This window comes from Pseudopodoces humilis, chromosome 10 (assembly GCF_049639895.1).
Source record: "Pseudopodoces humilis isolate 2021_Gansu_Grassland_sample_001 chromosome 10, ASM4963989v1, whole genome shotgun sequence".
NCBI lineage: Eukaryota > Metazoa > Chordata > Aves > Passeriformes > Paridae > Pseudopodoces > Pseudopodoces humilis.
In genome coordinates this window covers 397,845-417,073 of record NC_142209.1, presented here as the reverse complement: position 1 = coordinate 417,073, position 19,229 = coordinate 397,845, and the positions used below count along the sequence as shown (strand labels likewise).

General features: G+C 57.7%; 1 protein-coding gene across 3 annotated transcripts in view; it reads left to right on the top strand.

The window, feature by feature from the left end:
- Window positions 1-583: 583 nt before the first annotated feature.
- Window positions 584-19,229, top strand: part of NOS1AP (nitric oxide synthase 1 adaptor protein) — a 43,402-nt gene continuing 24,756 nt past the window's right edge. For all 3 annotated transcript variants that reach the window (XM_014257611.2, XM_014257610.2, XM_088060531.1), the window contains exons 1-2: window positions 584-738; window positions 10,267-10,338. In XM_014257611.2, coding sequence (XP_014113086.2) covers window positions 634-738; window positions 10,267-10,338 — 177 coding nt within the window. In that variant the 5' untranslated portion in view covers window positions 584-633. The remainder of the gene's footprint in view (window positions 739-10,266; window positions 10,339-19,229) is intronic.

The window sequence follows — 19,229 nt, the reverse complement described above, 5'->3', positions numbered from 1 at the left end:
GGTGCCGGTCCGGGTAGGGGGCACACAGTCCCCGGTACCGGTGCCGGTCCGGGTAGGGGGCACACAGCCCCCGGTGCCGGTGCCGGTGCCGGTGCCGGTGCCGGTCCGGGTAGGGGGCACACAGCCCCCGGTCCCGGTGCCGGTCCGGGTAGGGGGCACACAGCCCCCGGTGCCGGTGCCGGTCCGGGTAGGGGGCACACAGTCCCCGGTACCGGTGCCGGTCCGGGTAGGGGGCACACAGCCCCCGGTGCCGGTGCCGGTCCGGGTAGGGGGCACACAGCCCCCGGTGCCGGTGCCGGTGCCGGTCCGGGTAGGGGGCACACAGCCCCCGGTGCCGGTGCCGGTGCCGGTCCGGGTAGGGGGCACACAGCCCCCGGTGCCGGTGCCGGTCCGGGTAGGGGGCACACAGCCCCCGGTGCCGGTGCCGGTGCCGGTCCGGGTAGGGGGCACACAGCCCCCGGTGCCGGTGCCGGGCCGGGTAGGGGGGACACAGCCCCGAGACCGCCCACCCCCCCCCCCCCCCGCTCCCCCCGCGGGGGCCCGTCCCCGCCCGGGGGCCGGCCAGGGCGGGCCGGCGGCGGCGGCGGCGGCAGGGCCGGGCCCGCTGCAGGGCTGCCCGGCCGCGGGGCCGCCATGCCCGCCAAGTCCAAGTACAACCTGGTGGACGACCGGCACGACCTCCGCATCCCCCTGCACAACGAGGACGCCTTCCAGCACGGCATCTGCTTCGAGGCCAAGGTGGGCGGCGGGCGCGGGGGAGCCGCGGGGGTCGCCGCACCCCGACGCTGCGGGATGCCCGGTTTTGCTGCTCTCTTTTGGCACAGCGATGGGGCTTTCTGCTTTTCGCCGGAGCCCTTCCCCTCGGCGTTGCTCGGTCACCCCTGAACTCAGCTGGAGTCGGGCGAGGCTTCCCACCTGTCCGGCGGGGATGCTCGGACCGGTGGGCTGGGTCAGGCTGGAGCGGGGTCACCCTCCTGCTTCAGCCCAGCATCTCTCCCCGGCCCTGCATCCCTCCGGGCTCCGCGTGGTACTGCTCGGGGACGCTGGCCCCGGGAGCGGGCTCTGTGTGCATCTCCCCGGCAGGGCTCAGTGCTCTGTGCTCCAGCGCTGCGGGCACGGCAGCCTGGGGGCTGCAGCCTGCCCTGGACCCCTCCGGAGCTGTGTGCCATTTGCCGTGCGGGCGGTCAGGGACACGCACCCCAAATAAACGCTCGCTATTTCTCTTTACGGATGTAAACCATCCTCGCTAGTGGATTTGGCACCGAGCGCTCTTTTCTTTTTATCTTTTCCTCTCCGTTGGGACTTTTCCTCCTCCTCTCGCTCCACGTCGGCTGTGGCTTCCCGCAGGCTGGCAGGAGCCGAGCAGGGCACGCTGGCCAGCAGCAGGAAATCGGGAAGGAGCTGGCCGGGAGATCTGGAAAGGGGAAACGTAAAATCCTGCCCCGTTTCCTTCTCCCGGGGAATCCGGTTCTCGTGCCGGCGGATGTGCTCGGGTGGGCTTCACTCAGCAGAAAAGCCTGGTGTAAACCCGGTGTAAAACCATTCTGGGGGACAGCAAGGCAGGCGTCTGTCGCACGTTGTTGGCTTCGGAGAACATGTGCTGTCAGGGGAAGAAAATTTGGCATCTGATTGTGTGCGATGCCCTCGGGACAAGGCTGCGGCTCCTCGGAGGGTGTCAAAGTGTTGTTTTCCGCCTTTTCTCGGGGCCGGGAGGGTTCCTCTGCAGAGGCCATCACCTGCCCGATGGCAGGCACCGTGCTGCAGGAGAGCAAAGCGGCCGAGGAGTTGTTTATGGAGAGAACTTAAACCTGCTTCGCAACTGTTTCCTGGGGAGGGCTGTTCAAGCCCAACTTTGCAGCCTTTTGCTCCTGGGTGGCTGGAGCCGATTGCTGTTTTACCGCCAGCCCCTGCTCAGCCCTCACCTGCGGGGAGGCTGCAGAGCATCTCACCTCCCAAATCTCCCAAAAACCTCTTCCGTGGCAGCTTCGGGTGACCCGGGGAGTGGGACAGGCTCTGCTCCTGGCTCCTCTGTGCCCCACGCTGCCGGCCTGGCCGCGCTGATGCAGTGCTGCATATCAGCCTTTGTTAGCTCCTCTTTCTCTGATTTGGGATCCGCTGGCACACGCTGGTGCCGAGCACAGCCCGCACGGAACCCGGCTTCCGAGTCCCTGGGTGCCTCCAGCAGCCCTTGATGCCAGATACAGAATGCAGATGGCTGAGGCAATTACTCTATCCTTTTATTAGATTGCTGGAGATTAATTAAATGCTTACACTCCTTTACTTCCTTTCATCCCAAGAATCCCGAGCGCTTCCACCCGCACAGCTCTTGTTGCAGCCGGGCACCCAGCGCGAGTCACAAAAATGTGGAACTCTGATTTAGAGCAGAACTTTGGGGGAGGATTAAGCGGAAAAATGCTCGTCTGGGGTGTCGGGACTCCGGTGGCTGTCTGCTCAAATCCTCCTGGGACAGCGATAGTGCGGGGGATGCCGGTGTTAGAGCTCAGCAGCTGGATCAGCGCTCTTTGCTCCAGCAGCCTGAGATTCCTGACGAGCCTGCTTGGGGCTCACTGCAGGGGGGTAGCGTGGGCCTGAGGCAGTGTGCGCTGATTTATTGCTTTCATTTTTAATTGTGTTTTTACAGCCAGACCTGCTGCCGTCTTTGGGTGGCACGTGGGGTGGGTGCAGTGCGTGTTTCGGTCCCGCAGCAGCAGCTGCCATCCGTGCTGTTGTCCCCTGGTCCCTCTGCCGGGGGAGGCTTGGCAGCCCGGGGGGCTGGTGGCCATGGGCAGCCCGGGGGGCTGGTGGCCATGGGCAGCCCGGGGGGCTGGTGGCCATGGGCAGCCCGGGGGGCTGGTGGCCATGGGCAGCCCGGGGGGCTGGTGGCCATGGGCAGCCAGAATTTGACCCTTTGTCGAGCAGAGGGTGACGGACCCGAGTGCTGCCGTCACTTGAGCTGCGATGCCATCGGGAGCCTTGTCCCTCTTGTCCCCACCGGAGCCACTTGTGTGTGCTGGCACGGGGTCACCGAGTCAGAGCAAAGCGTCCCCTAAGGATTACGTTAATCCGTTTTCTGGGGAGAAATCCAAGAGATGGAAAATCCTGCTCCATCTTCTTGGGAACAGCAATTCAGTTCACGCTTCTGGATCTGTTTTCATTGGCCACCAAACCCCGCTGTATCCCAGACATGCCTTGGTCAGGCTGCGGGGAATCGGAGGAGCTGGCTCCGAGGGGAGGCACCACGTTTGTTTTCCTCTTGCAGTGTAAATTGTTGATTAAAATCAAAAGCCTGGCCTCCTGGGTTAGCTGAAATGTTTGGATGAAGGAACTGGGAGCTGCAGCACGGTGCAGGGGAATGGACAGAGATTCCCACTCGTGCAGTGGATTTCTGTTTAGATAATGGGGATGTGGAGAGGAAAGACACCTCCTGTTCTCTTCCATGTCTGTGAGAAAGGGAGGGATGTGAGCTTGCTCCTTATCTTCCCAGAGCTCTGGTGCTGCAGGACAAAACCCAAGGGCCACCTTGTGCAACACCAGCAATTGTGTGAGTTCAGAAATCACGGCTCAGGCTGCTCCAGCGCCCCCAGAGAGCAGCAGGCAGAGGGAGTGGGGTGCTGGGGGCTGGCAGAGCCTCGGCTGTTGGGCTGCTGGGTTTGCTCAGGGACTCACTCCTGTCCCTGTCCTGGGAGCTGGGGCAGGCCTGGGCTGGGCTTTTGTGGTCCAGAGCAAGGTCCCACCTACCAAATGCCCTTTATTTGGAAAGAGCTGCTACTCCTTCAGTCCCATTAATCCTCTCAAGTGTCTGATGTAGGTGGTTTCCAGAGGAGGGGCAGATGGGTGTGAGGACCCTCTCTGCTGCTCCCCTGTGTGCAGGCAAGGGGAGACGTGGCTGCCCCAACACATCTCAGTCCTTGGTGGACCCAGTGCCTGTGGCCTGGGCATCCCATGTGCTGAAACCTGCTGTTCCTGCTACCAGAGCTGCTGGCAGGGGAAGGTGGCACTGGAGGTTCGGGAGGGTTTCTGTCCTTCTGTGCAGCAGGTGGGGTTTTGGTGTTTGGTTGGTGGGGTGGATTTTTTCCCTTAAGTGGTCTTGGCAACCAGGCACTTCCTGTCATTTCTGTCAGTGCTTTTCTCTGCTTCTGTGCGTGGGAAACTGAAGTTGAACTGAGCATCTGTTGCTGTCTATGTTTGGAGATGGGACATGGAGGAGACTCGAGTCTGATCCGTTCTGTCCCTTCCTCTGTCCAGCCCACCTGCCTGCCTGCAGGCACTGCCACTTGCTCCAAAGAGAAATGCCTTATCAGGAAAGCCATTCCAGCTCAGGGGAGCACTGAGCAGGGAGAACATGTGTGTTTCCACTCGTGTGTATGTTTTTATGAATGTAGGGGCTGCAAATAACAGCGTTGGAAGTGAACTGAATTGCAGGCAGCCCTGATGGAGGTGTGCAGTTCCCTTCCACTGCTTCAGGCTCCCTTCCCAGCAAGGATCCCTTTCCTGGAGGGCTGGGAAGCAGGAGCCAGGTTGTGTGATGCTGTGCACCAGTTGGGCTGGCTGGGAGCGAGCTGGCAGCTCTGTTTGGGGGCTGTTTGTACTGGCAGCTCTGGCTCTGCTCAGCCCAGAGCAGAGCTGCAGTGTGCCTGAGCCCGGGATTGCTGCCTCGGGGCTATAAATAACCTTCCCAAGTCTACAAAGGTTCTCCTCTCAAACAGTGGCATATTTCTGCCACGCTTGTTAGGTCGGTTCCTGGGCTGCTTAGTGGAGCTCCTGGCAAAGAAAACTCTGTCTGGCTTTGGCAGAGCTGTGTGTGCCCAGGCTGTGGGTCCAGGCTGTGTGTCCAGGCTGTGGGTCCAGGCTGTGGGTCCAGGCTGTGTGCCCAGGCTGTGTGCCCAGGCTGTGTGCCCAGGCTGTGGGTCCAGGCTGTGGGTCCAGTCTGTGAGTCCCAGGCTGTGTGTGCCCACGCTGTGGGTCCAGGCTGTGTGCCCACGCTGTGGGTCCAGGCTGTGGGTCCCAGACAGACACACGTGGGCTCTGCAGGTGCCAGAAGCCCCAGCAGGAGCAGCAGGAGGGGGGATGCTCCCAGCCCCGCTTTCTGCAGCGCTCTGGGCTTGCACATCCCTGCTGTAGGTGCCCGCTCTGGGGGCAGCTGTGGGCAGGGTGGGGATGGAAACACGGCCAGGGGACGTGGGGATGGACACTCCTGCTTCACTGGTGTGGAAAAACTTCATCCCCCCTGGGCACCCGCTGGGGCTGTGCCCTGCTGGCCACCTGCAGCACAGGTGTCCCCTTTTGGGGTGAGCCCCGTTTTGGCTGGTGGGAGGGCAGAGCAGGTGTGCTGCTCGTGGCTCTGTGAGCCCCCAGAGCTCTGTGTTTCTGGCACCTGAACCACTGCAGGGGCAGCTCCTGAGCAGGGCTGAAGTTTAAGCTGGGACCAGCAGACACATGGGTGTCCCTCAGGGCTGTACCTGTGTGTCTGTCAGTCTGGCTGTCAGTGCCAGTGTCCAGCTGCACAGCTCTGGGTGGCTGTGACACGCTGCCTCGTGTTGTCCTCGGGGTGCAGAGAGCCCAGCTCAGCAGAGCACCCGTCTGTGCAATAGAATAGTCTGTGCCAGCACTTTTTTCCATTGAAGCCGGCTGGCATGGTGAATTTTCCATCCCTTTTGGCCTCTGAGCCTGCAGCAGCACAGTCTGAGTGAACTTCCCCGTTTCCACCCTGCAGGCTGGCTGTTCTGAGGTGCAGGGCAGAGCCGGGGCAGGGCAGCCCAGAGCCTCTGGGAGCAGGAACAGTGGGACAGCCAAAGTCCTGGGAATGGATTTGTCGCTGCTTTCCTGGCAGCAGCAGCAGCAGCCTGGGAGAAGCCCTTATCAGGCAGCCTGCAGGCAGGCTGGGTGTTCCCCAGGAACACAGGGACACAGGCTCCACACTGGAGCCCGAGCACTTTGTCCCTCGCTCCGTGGCACAGCCACTGTGGCAGGGTCACTGTCCCAGTGCCTGGGGCGGCCTCACCTTGTCCTGCGCTCTCTGGGGATCTGGGGACCCTCGTGTCCCACATCTGGTGCCTCCCATCTCCCTGCTGGGGCCCCACAACCCCTCCCGTGCCCGGACAGGGCTCTGCTGGGCCGGTGCCAGCGTTGTGCCCCGCTGCCTGCCTGCAGCTCCCAGGAGGAAGCTCTGGCTCCTCGTCTGTGGCTCGGGGTGGCTCTGGAAGCAGCAGCAGCAGCAGCAGCAGGCAGTGCAGGCTCCCCGTGGGATGATTCAGCCCTGACCTTTGCTCGCAGCGTTGGGCTGTCGGGGCGGCAGGAAGGTGGCATCTCCTCCCTGGGAAGGCTTTGGCTGCCCACCTCTGCCCACCAGCCCTCTCATCAACACCCCTTCCGAGGTGTCCCCGCCAGGGATGCGATTGGCCTTCGCTTTTCCCAAAATATCTGCCACCTGCTGTCGCAGAAAAAGCAACTTTGCAAGAAAATTCGTTCCTGACAGAGCAGAAAACGAGCAGTGTTCAACAGCCTGGAGGAAAAACGAGAATCTGAGTGACTTGTGCAAACAGTGCTTTGGCAAAGCGCTCCCCTTTGTTTTCTGTTTAAAAAACAAATTGATTTTTTTCCCCTGGCATTTCCCAGAACTGGGCAGATCTTTTGGAAGCCGTGGGCAGAGGGTGCAGTGCTGCAGGCTGTGTGCAGGGCCCTGTGCCCGGAGCAGAGAGGAGAGCCTGTTGGGTGGGGAGACACAGCAAGCAGAGTCCCTCTGGCTGTGAGAAGCCCAATGGTGCTGGAACCCCCTGGCAGGGGAGGACCTGTCCTTTCTGGGACCCTGGATGGATGATGGATGGATGGATGGATGATGATGGATGGATGATGGATGGATGATGGATGGATTGATGGATGGATGATGGATGGATGATGGATGGATGATGGATGGATGATGGATGGATGATGGATGGATGGATGGATGGATGATGGATGGATGGATGATGGATGGATGGATGGATGGATGGATGATGGATGATGGATGGATGGATGGATGGATGGATGATGGATGGATGGATGGATGATGGATGGATGATGGATGATGGATGGATGGATGGATGGATGGATGGATGGATGGATGGATGGATGATGGATGATGGATGGATGGATGGATGGATGGATGGATGATGGATGATGGATGGATGATGGATGATGGATGGATGGATGATGGATGGATGGATGGATGGATGATGGATGGATGATGGATGATGGATGGATGGATGGATGGATGGATGGATGGATGGATGGATGGATGATGGATGGATGGATGATGGATGGATGGATGATGGATGGATGGATGGATGGATGATGGATGGATGGATGATGGATGGATGGATGGATGGATGGATGGATGGATGATGGATGATGGATGGATGGATGGATGGATGGATGGATGGATGGATGATGGATGGATGGATGGATGGATGATGGATGGATGGATGGATGGATGATGGATGATGGATGGATGGATGGATGGATGATGGATGGATGGATGGATGATGGATGGATGATGGATGGATGGATGATGGATGGATGGATGATGGATGGATGGATGATGGATGATGGATGGATGGATGGATGATGGATGGATGGATGGATGGATGATGGATGGATGGATGGATGATGGGTGGATGATGGATGGATGGATGATGGATGGATGGATGGATGATGGATGATGGATGATGGATGGATGATGGATGATGGATGGACGGATGATGGATGGATGGATGGATGATGGATGGATGGATGGATGATGGATGGATGGATGATGGATGGATGGATGATGGATGGATGGATGGATGGATGGATGGATGGATGGATGATGGATGGATGATGGATGATGGATGGATGGATGGATGGATGGATGATGGATGGATGATGGATGGATGATGGATGGATGGATGGATGGATGGATGATGGATGGATGGATGGATGGATGGATGGATGGATGGATGGATGGATGATGGATGGATGGATGGATGATGGATGGATGGATGATGGATGGATGATGGATGGATGGATGGATGGATGGATGATGGATGGATGGATGGATGGATGGATGATGGATGATGGATGGATGGATGGATGGAAGGCTGGATCCCAGCGTGGGGATGAGGAGCAGGGGGTGTGTGGAGGACTGGAAGCTCCCTGTGAGAGAGGTGCTGGCATCACAGCCTGGAGCAGCAGTGGCCCTGGGCAGTGTTGGGGCTGCCTCTGTGTCTGTGGGGCTGCCAGGGCTCGAGGGACCCCCTTGGCCACCTGCTCTCCCAGCACATGGCCTTTCTTCCCCTAACTGGGGAGGGGGAGTCTGCCTGGGACAGCCCGTGGGGATTTGTGAGCCCCTGATCCCTGCTCTGGCTCCAGGTGTGGGTGGGGGACTCCAGTTCTGTCCCCCCCATGCCTTGGCAGGGTGGCGGGGCCGTGGGTCTGGAGGTGATTATTTGGAAAAGCCACATCCTGCTGGTGTACACACATTCCTTCCTCGGGGAGGGCGAGTTCTTTCACGGGTCTGTTCTCTTTGTCAGCTCTTTGGCCCAGCTTTATTCTCTCCCCTTTTGTCTGGGCACCTTCCTTTCTCCTCGCTGTGCCCATGCCTGGGGTTCTGTGAGCTCCTGCCAGGCAGAGGAGGAGCTCAGTCCCAGGGCTGGGCTGGGTGAGTGCAAGGATTGAACTGTGGAACTTCTGGCTCCTCTTTGCCTCACCTGCCTGCTCCCACACCCATTGCCATGATTAAAATCGGTGCTGGGAGTAGGAGGGCTGGAGGAGAGCGGAGCAGAGCGGCCCTCGGTGTGCTCAATGCCTGCAGATCACTGCTGGGAGTGGATGGGTCCTCAGAGCATCCCCCAGCTCACCTGGGAAGTTGTTTAGCTGAAGGACCAAGCCCCAGGCCCACATTTTGGGGGGATATTGTTGTTTCAGTTGTTTAGCTGAAGGACCAAGCCCCAGGCCCACGTTTTGGGGGGGATGTTCACCACACTGTGAAGGGTTGCTCTTCTGCAGCACACTTGTCACATGTGATTTCTGCCCTTGGAAAAGGGCAGGTGCTGGTGCCTGGGATGGCTCTCCCAGGTGAGCTGTCCCTTTGAAGGGTGGCAGGGGATGTGGCAGGGAGGGTTCCCGGGGCTGGAATTCCCGGTTACATAAGCAGGGCTGCCCGCACGTGATGGACACGCCAGATGTTCGGGGCTTATTTCTGTATCCTCCCTCTGCACATCTGCTCTCAGCACCACTGCCTGTGCTGGTCACTGCTGGACTCTGCGTCCCCCAGGCTGGGCTGTGGGGTCAGCAAGGGGGGCTCCCAGGAACACGGGGCTCCCTGGGTGTCTGTCCCTCTGGGGTGCCCTGCTCGGTGCCATCGCTGCTCACACTGCAGGCAGTCCTGCAGCAGCGATGCTGGGACAGGCACAGCCCCTCTCAGCAGCCCCTGCCTGGGCACCCATGTGGGTGCTGCTGCTGGGAGCCAGCTGGGCCTCAGCAGTGCTGTCAGCAGAGGTCCTGGCCACGCTCCCAGGGCACGTAGCCCCGCTGGCTTTGGTGCCCGCGCTGTGCTGCCGAGGGTTACGTCAGGCCTCGTGTGGAGATGAAGCGTGGGAGCACAGAGGGCCAGGAAATCGGCTCAAAACGCTTTTCTTCTGACTACACGTTTTTAGTGCTCAGCATTGACTCTTCATCGCTTGTCTGTTTTCTGATCCTTCTTCAGAATCTGCCCTCTCCCGCTTTATTTTTAAAAAGGTTTTTGTTCCGCGGCTCTCCGTGCTGGGTCGCGGTGGCGCTGCCTTTGGTCCCCTGTGAATAGCAAAGCGGCTCCTTTATTCTGGAGGCTTGGCCTGGAGGCTCAGCATTCCTGCAAAAACAGCCACGGGCTTGGCAGGCTGCGGTGAAATAATGGAGAGGACAGGCTGGGCCGGCTATTTTAGGGATATTCCAATATCCAGGTCTGTCACAGATGAGTCACTGCCACCGAGGGGATATTTGCTTGTTCCTGTGTGCTTTGATCATGGCCTGGATGAGTGAGTCCTGCTGGCCAGACGGCTGAAGTTATTTCACTGCTAGAAAAAGGGGTTTTGACTACTGGCAGTGTTGTGGTGAGGGAACAGCTCAAGCTGAGGGATTCAGGTGCAGCAGGCAAGATGCTGCTCCTTCCCCGGGTGTGAGCCTGGGCTGGCTGTGTGGATACCCCTGAGGTGGGAGCAGGGGGTTCCCAGTGCTGCAGGAGCCGAGCTGATCTCTTTTCTTTCCTTGCAGTACATCGGGAGCCTGGATGTGCCGCGGCCCAACAGCCGCGTGGAGATCGTGACGGCCATGCGGCGCATCAGGGTGAGTGTGGCCTTCTCCTCCCTCCTCACCCACAGCTTCACCTCACACCAGCCCTGTCCTCTGTCCCTCTCCATCTCTCCTGGGCTCCTCAGCTCGTGCAGGAGGCTCCCGGGGTTTCACTGTGTGTGTGAGAGCTCCAGCACATCGAAAATCCGGGTGTGGCAGAGGGTTAGTGCTGAATGGCACTGTGCACATCACACAGCAGGGTGAGCAGCTCTGGGGCTGGCCAGCAGTGAGCCTGGCTAAGGGTGAGTAGGTCAGGGGGTATCAGCTGCGAATGAAGTCATCTGGCTTCCCAAAATACAGGATATGGGACACCCTTGCTGTGTAATGCTTGGCCAGGAGCCAGGAGAGGAGCTTTTCTTCTCCTCCCCAGCCTCTGGCCAGCACAACTGCGGGGTGTTGGAGGGGCTGGGAGGGCAGCAAACCATACAAACTCACTGTCCCCAGGCTGGGAAAAGCAGGAGCTGACTGGTGTCCATGGCCTGGGGTTTGCTGTGTCCTGGAGCGTGCCCTGTCCTCCAGGAGTGGCTCTGCTGGGAGTAACACTGAGCAGGAAGGGCCTGCAGGGACATTGAGTAAGGGATGAGCTGATCTCTGCCATGGGACCCCATAAGCACCAAAGCTGCCCCAGAGCTCTGCTCCCCTCAGCCCCTCCTGCCTATAACCTCATTTTTCTTTCACCAGAGGAGGACAGGAGTATCCTAGCCCAAGGTGGGGAGGATCATGTTCAAAGGACAGAGATTTCCAGGCTCTTCTGTTTCAAACCTCCAGGGCGTAAATAATGTGTGGGCTTTCCTCAACAGCTTTCCTGCCTGCAGTCCTGTCCTCCCCGTGGGGGTTAATGCTGTGCCTGGGCCACGAGCTGGGAAAGCCTTCATGGCATTAAGTTTTCCCACCTTGTGTCCAAAGTTTGGGACAGAACATCAAGAGCTCTCATAAACAGCAGTTTCCTTCACTGCCTGTGAAGATAAGACTTTGGAACAAATGCACCACCAGTCCCAAAAATCACAGAACTCCACCTCAGTGTGGAAGGACTGGCACAGCTTCGAGGGCTTAGAACATCCATGTTGACCAGTATAAATAAACTCCAGCAAAGTCTAGAAAATTCCTAGGTGCAGCTCTGAGTGGCAGTGAAAGGGCACAGAGTGGGGTGAAATAATGGTTTCTGTGGTGAGTGATGTGTGCTCAGGCTTCCTTCACCTGGTGTGAGGCAGGAGAGGTGCAAGTCATTGAAAGGCCAGATCAGATGTGCCAGAGAGGCTTTGGATGCCTGCTGGTTGCTGTGGTGTGCTGGCTGTGTACATGCAGAGAGGCTTTGGATGCCTGCTGGTTGCTGTGGTGTGCTGGCTGTGTACATGCAGAGAGGCTTTGGATGCCTGCTGGTTGCTGTGGTGTGCTGGCTGTGTACATGCAGGGCTCTCCCCTGGGTTGCTCTGCCCTGGCTGGGTGCCTGGCAGCAGAGGGACCACAGCACTGCTGAGGATGTTTCTGGCCAGGCTCTTGGCTTGGTGGAGCTGAGGGAACACATGTCCTCCTTACAGACACAGCTACCCTTCTGCTGTGAGGCACAGAACAATCCCGTGGTGCTGCCACGGGGAAGCCAGAGGAAGGAAAACGTTTGTTTAGGTGCAGAAAGCGAGCAGTGGGAGATCACCAAGTGCAAGCAGCAGCAGTTTTGTGTGTAGGGTGTGCAGCAGCTGCTGGCCCCGAGGTTTGTGTGGATTTTAATGCAGTCCCTGGTTTAGGGGGAAGGTGCTCTGTCTCAGTTTGTTCCAAGGTAGTCACTGCTGATGAAGGAGGGGGACCCTCACCATCCCCTCTGCTGCCTCAACTCCCCTTTCTCCGTGCTGCCTTCACCACTCTGCTCCCTGGGCTTTGCCTCTCTTTACTGAGCGGTTTAAAAATGACCCTGCAAAGAAGTGAGGATGCTGTCTGCCCCAGCAGGGGGATCCTGGTGGGGAGAGTGCCCTGGGAGCCCCCCATGACTGCCCAGGCTGGGCTGGGAGCAGGGAGGGACGGGGCAGCAGCAGCAGCAGCAGCTCTGGCAGCACTGCCCCCCTGCTCCAGCAGAGCAGGAGGGGTGGAGGAGCCCAAAGCTGGTCCCTTTCGTGGTCAGGGCTGGGAGGAACTCTAAACAGGGACTTGGTGTAGCAGGCCACGGATGCCATCCCCTCCTCCCCACTGCTGAAGGGCTGGTGATGCCGTGGCCGTGCTCATGGTCCTGGCCAGAGCGAGTTTCTGTCCAGAAGCAGGAGAATGTGGAGAATTCCCGGGATTCTCACAGCTGGGGCTGAGGAGGGAAGGGGAGGTGCTCAGCTGACTGTCTCAGCTTTTCCTTCCTGCCTGGGCTGGGTGTGCTGGGAGCACAGCCCTCTCTGCAGCACACCTGGTGTGACATGGCTCGGTGGAGTGGGACATCAGCCGTGCTAAAGATGCTCTGGGAGAGCAATTCTGAGAGCATTTGCTCTCCTCCAAAGCCACATCTCTCCCTGTGACCACTGATGGCCACGTAGGTGATAAACAGATTATTTATTATATGAGCACCAGGGCTCATTTCTGGGCAGGCAGCAGGGCCAGTACAGCTGGCTCTGTCTCCTCCCCATCCCAAACAGGGTGACCCTGTCCATGTTACCTCACCCTGAGCTGCTGGAGTGGGCTGGCTTTCCAAATGCTCCTTGGCTCCTCTGGGTGCAAGATACCAGGAGCTGATCCCTAAGTCCAGGAAGCTGCCTGAACATCCAAATCCCCAAACTAAGAGTGGTGTGTGTTCCCTAAGCCCTTCCCACCGTGTCTTCCCAGCCCTATGGACTGTGAGCTGCTGCAGGTGTCAGGAGCCTGGGCAGGAGGCAAGATATCCTTTTCCTTCCCCTCCCTTCCTGGTGAGCTCCTGGGCCCTAAATGACAACGACAACTGTGTATTTTTTACATGATGTCAATTCATGATGTAAATTCATGATGTAAATTCATGCTTTCCTCTCCATGCCCCTGGCATGGCTGCTTGCTTGGTGCTGTGGTTCTAGAGAATTGGGAACCAGCCCTTTTGGATTGCTGAGTGCAGCTTTGATCCAGGTTTTCTTTGGAGCCAGAAAGGATGAAATCCTATACAGACGCTTCTTAAAAGCTGCCTCAGTGGAAGTCTCCTGCAAGGCTGTTCCTGGGAAGTGTCCAGCTGAGTTCTGCAGGCTCAGAACAGGGAGGCATTCCAAGCACTTGAGAATCTTGCTCCTCTACACCTCCTACTCTCTCAGGTACATCTGATTTTGTGGGACTTGTGCTGCTTTGCATAGCTGAGCTCAATTTTAGCGAATTGGCAGAATTGCTGAATTTCTACAAGCTTGTGTAAAGCAACATTTCGCATCCTCTGCAGGCCACAGGTGCAGCTGGACTGGTGTGAAAATTGATGTGTTTGGCCAGTTATTGGTGTAGAGCTCCTGGTCTGACTCTGAGCTCCTTTAATTACAATATTTCTCAGCTGTCCCTGCTCCTGCCGTGGTGGGTTTTTAAAAGCTTGGGGCCGTTCACAGCGATGCTTTCCTTTCTTCCCTTCTCTCTCTGCCCGTGCACGGGTGTCCCTCTGTAGGAGGGAGCAGGATTTGGGAGCAGGCTGGCCCTGTGTGCCCAGCCCTGTCTGTCTCTGAGGACCAGCACGGGGAAGTGGGCTGGCCAGGAGATGCTCAGGCTTTGGCCACCTGAAGGGCACAGCCTGCTTGGTGCCAAGCCCTGGCACTCGCTGCAAGGTGAATTGATGTGGGTATCCAAGATGAACAAGATCATGTTGTTTTGGACCTGGGAGGAGCTGAAAGGATGACTGTAATAATTTAAATTGCTCTTTCAGTGCTCTGACAGGCACAATAAAGGGCTGAAGCCTTCTGGGCACGCTTGCATTTCTCCTGGCATCACCAGTGCCACTTAATGTTGTAATAAAATAATGGCTAGTCTGGTGTTGCTACCAGCATGGCATGGAATGGGCCAGGAGCTCATCCTGTGGTTAGTGTTTAATCAATAACTGGTTAAATTAGTACCCAGATTGATTGGAGCAGCCTTTTTGTCCAGTTCTGGCCACGTTTCCAGGAGAGCTGGCCCAAGCCTGCTGACCTGGCTCTGTTGCCTGCCTTGGGGTCACGGCCAGGATGGGGCTGGTGTTTTCCAGGGGAGCTGTGTGGGTTCCAGTGCACAGCAGTGAAACAGGGAGTTCAGAGAGGTCAGTGGCCCTGTGGCAGAGGACAGGTCTGGACTGGGGAAGGGGTGTGAAGGGTGAGCCATTAATGCTGGGAAGAAGGGCCAGGAGCCTTTGGAAGGGCACGGAGAGGGAGCGAGCAGTGCCCGTGCTGGGCTGGGCAGCAGTGGCAGGGCTCAGCCAGCTGTGACCCCTGGTGCTGGGGAGATGAGGAGCAGGCACACTCCCAGCCCCTGCTCCCTGCCTGCAGAAATAACTCAGGACGAGCTCGCTGCTTCCAGCTTCCAGCAATGCCCTGCCCGAGAGCTGTGTGCCAAAGCTGCGGCGGCAGCGTGTCCCTGCCAGGCTGGGCTCCCAGCTGGATGGACAGCTCGGTGGTGGAGCAGGTGAGGATGAAGGGAGGCACAGCCAGGTGTGGCAGTGTGGTTTGGGAAGCTCCTGAGGCAGGAGGTGGATGCTGTGTGAGCTGCTGTGTCCCGAGGAGCTCAGCACCTCTGCTGCAGGCAGGGACACACGGCTGGCACTGGGTGTGCCAGCACAGGCAGCAGCCTCTGGTGGGTGATGCTGGCCTGGAGCCAGCCCAGTGCCTTGGAGAGGACTGGGAGCCGAGCAGGCAGCAGGCCCAGGGCAGGAGCTGCTGGCAGAGAGCTGGGAGGCAGCAGTGCCTTCTGTCCTCCGGCACATCCTCCCCTCCTCCTGCCCGGCTGGACCTTCCTGGGCTGGACTCTGCCGCTTCCCTGGGAGCCTCCCAGAGATCCCAGAGTGGTGTCTCCCTGCAATTCACCTCCCTCCCTGCCTGGGGCTTCCCCCCTGCTCACACTGAGCCCCTGCAGTGCCCTGCTGTGCCTCGGAGCCACCAGCAAACACCTGGCACACACCTCCCCAAAATCCCGGCCAGCGGTGCCTGCCGGGCCCCCTGAGCGTGGAGGGAGGACAGACCTTCCCTGGAACTCCTTCCCAGCCAAGGACAGACCTTCCCTGGAACTCCTTCCCAGCCAAGGACAGACCTTCCCTGGAACTCCTTCCCAGCCAAGGACAGACCTTCCCTGGAACTCCTTCCCAGCCAAGGACAGACCTTCCCTGGCACTCCTTGCCAGCCACGGGCTGCTCTGCTGCTCCCACCCCTCTCTGAGAGCATGGCCAGCACGTAAAGAGGATGGACATTGGTGAAATGTCCATCCCCTACGAGCCCTTGTGCTTCCTCCTGTTCCTCCTCTTCCTCCTCAGAAATGGTCCCTCGGGGTGTGTTGCACTGTCTGTGGGGCACAGCACAGCCAGCCAGCCCTGCTTTCCCTGGCTGTCCCTGCAGGTGCTTCTGGCAGGGGAACGTGGAGCTGCTCCTGGAGCAAGGCACACGGGAGCCAGGGGAGCTGCCAGCGCGGCTCTCCTGCTCTCAGGAGCTTTTCCTCCTGCCTGGTAAGGAAAGATTTGTTGCACACTGTGCCTCCCAGGCAGGAGTGGATCAAGGGGAGGGGGTCTGCAGCCTGTTCTGGGAGCTTTGGGGTCGTGTTAGTGCTGGTGGCCGCTGTTTGTGAGGGTTTGAAGAGTTCCTACAGAAACCAACATCCTTTGATTGCCTTCTGCAAGGTGACAGAGATTGCTTTGATGGCCTGAGCCTCAGGCTTGCTGAAGGTGGTGTTTTGGGAGAGGGCTGTGTTCAGTGTCACCAGCTCAGCACAGCAGCCCCACTGCTGTCCCCAAGAGGGGACAGTGTCTCCTGCTGCTGGGAGATTGCTGGTGAAGGTACTGCACTTCCCTTTGCATTTTAGAGTAAATTTCTGCTGCCTGAGAATAAGCTCTTGGCTACCTGAGAGGTTGTTGATAAGAAAAAAGAGCTTTGAGAGAGGAGTGCTGAGGTTTGGCTGATCCCAGGCTCTGTGGCTCGTCCTCAGCAGTGTCTGGGCAGGGCAGTGAAGAGCTGCACCTTCTCCCTGAGCTCGTGTCTCCTCTCCCCCCTGGCACTGCCTTCATTTGGAGGCTTTTCCCTTCTTACTTACTGCAACATGGAATTTTCATGTGTTTTGTAACAAATCAGTGCTTCCATCAGTTTCCTGCCATCGTGGCAACATTTTGCTCTTGGGATGGAGTGGGACCAAGGGCTCCTGGTGCTGAGTGCTGCCTGAGCAGGAGAGATGCAGGCAGCCCAGTTGTGGCAGCCACATCTTCCAGCCAGGCTTGAGTGTGTCCAGAGACAATGCCTCACTCGTGCTCCATGCTCAAAGGGAGAAATAACCTAGGAAAAGGACACCAAAGAGTTAATAAAGCTCACAAGCAGGGGTCCAGCAGTATTTAGTATCCATTTTTTGGGTGAGAACTTAAGATGCAGGGAGGCTGTGACCTGTCAGACTCCTTCGAGGGGATATCCCTGTGCAGGGCACCTGGCTGAATTCAAGTCAAACCAAACTGGAGCACCTTTGAATGCCACTCCTGTGTGTGATCTTTTCTGCTCCTGTGCTTCCCTGCTGGTCCTCAAAGGCCAAGGACCCTTTAATTTAATCTGTTGTGGTGTTTTCTGCTGCATCACCTCAGAAGAGAGACAAAAACCTGGGGCTGCAGCCTTCCAAAAAAAACCAAACCAACAACCACGTGCCCCAGTTTCTTCCCTGCTAAACTGAATTCTTGGTTTTGGCTGGGTGCAGCAGGAAGGTGTTCCAAGGGATGCTGTGTCCCAGGGAGGCACAGGCAGAGCCTTGCAGCAGGGTGAGGGAGATTTGGGGTGTCAGTGCAGCAGGGTGAGGGGGATTTGGGGTGTCAGTGCAGCAAGGTGAGGGGGATTTGGGGTGTCAGTGCAGCAGGTGAGGGATTTGGGGTGTCAGTGCAGCATGTGAGGGATTTGGGGTGTCAGTGCAGCAGGGTGAGGGATTTGGGGTGTCAGTGCAGCAGGTGAGGGATTTGGGGTGTCAGTGCAGCAGGTGAGGGATTTGGGGTGTCAGTGCAGCAGGTGAGGGATTTGGGGTGTCACTGCAGCAGGTGAGGGAGATTTGGGGTGTCAGTGCAGCAGGTGAGGGATTTGGGGTGTCAGTGCAGCAGGTGAGGGATTTGGGGTGTCACTGCAGCAGGTGAGGGATTTGGGGTGTCACTGCAGCAGGGTGAGGGATTTGGGGTGTCAGTGCAGCAGGTGAGGGATTTGGGGTGTCACTGCTTCCTGCCCTGTGTGGGAGCAGAGGAAAGCAGCACATCTGGTTAAAAGAAGAGGTTGCAAAATCTGTTGTGTGAGCTGGTCTGTGGAATGGGAGTTTAATTAGGGAGTGGGAGGAGAGGATGGATCTGTTGTAGGGCAGCAGAAGGAGCAAGCGCTGCCCAGAACAAGGAGCCAAGCGCTGTCCCCATCCCAGCAGAGGAGGCTGTAGCCTGCAGAGCAGGCTGAAATCCCTGGAGAATCCCCTGGGCCAGCTCCCAGGGGCTGCCAGGGATGCTCCTGGCCGTGGCAGGGTGCTGTGGCAGGGTGTCCCTGCCTTGGGATCTGCTGCTGTCACTTCTGCAAAGACTCTCCCACCTGGGGCAAAGTCTACCCAGGACAAAGGCTCTAGACAAAGAGTTTTCAGAGCAGAAAGTGTTTCCTTCTCAGGCCAGGCTCTGAGAAGGATCCCTCAGCCTCAGCAGAGGGAGCGAAACGTGACAGGGAAAAATCCCCAACCAAACCAGTTCCCCTTGTCATGGGCTTGCATATGGAAACTGCTGATGTGTTCCAGCAGGAGCTGCAAAAGCCAGCCTGAAGTGTGTGTTTGCCACAGGACACTTCAGCAGAGATGGTTAAATTTCAGCTTGATCCTTTAAGAGGAGCAGCCTGTTAAACACCTGTGATGTGTTGGAGTGCTGTTGTTGTTGGGTTGCAGCAGTGATATGCATCCCAGAGAGCCATCTTCTCTTCCTTCTTCTCTCCAAGGCCTCCAGTTGTGTTTTAGCATTTTGCTCCAATTACATTTTCCTGGTGCCTCTTAACATGATGGATGGGAGTGGTCTGGACTCTGTCAAACACTCCCTGATCCTTGGGAACCTGGGGGATGTGTGTGTATCTCCAGCACAGAGACCACATCTGTGCTGACCTCTGTTTACATGATAAGAAATCCACATTATCTGAAAGGAGAGGAGAAATGCAGAATAATTGGCCAAAGCTGTTGGTGAGTGTGACTCGGGGTGCAGGTCCCCTTGAGCTTTCTGTGGAAAAAAAACCTGTCTTTCTGTGCTTTGAGTGGGTCCAACTTCAGCTCCCAGCTTGCTGATTTTGTGCATTTGCCTGAAGTCGGAGCCTTTGATGTGAGGAAGCTCTTCCCAGGTCCCAGGTGTGGGCTGTGGACCAGGAACCTCCAAGCCTGCTCTGTGGACAAGGCAAATAAAGAGTTTGTTTTAACCTCTGGCATGTGGGAAACTGCCTCATGTTCTTGTTGGTTTTTTCCTGAACTGTTTTCTGTTTCTTCCTTGAAGTGTGTGATAAAGCAGGAGATGTTGTGTAGGAATGGATTGTGTTGGCAGGGATTGCAGTGGCTGCAGATAATGTCACCTTTCTGTTCTGCTGCACAGGACCACACTGTCTTCATGGTGTCCTTTGAACTGGGATGACACTTTGCAACGCCTCCAGGGTCTTTTTGGGATACATTTCTGGCAGATGCAGCTTCTGTTCCTTTTTCCTGTGAGAGGCTGCTTGGCCAATGCCATATAAAATCATCCTGAAATGAGCAGATGCCAGATTCCTGCACACTTGGCCTGGATA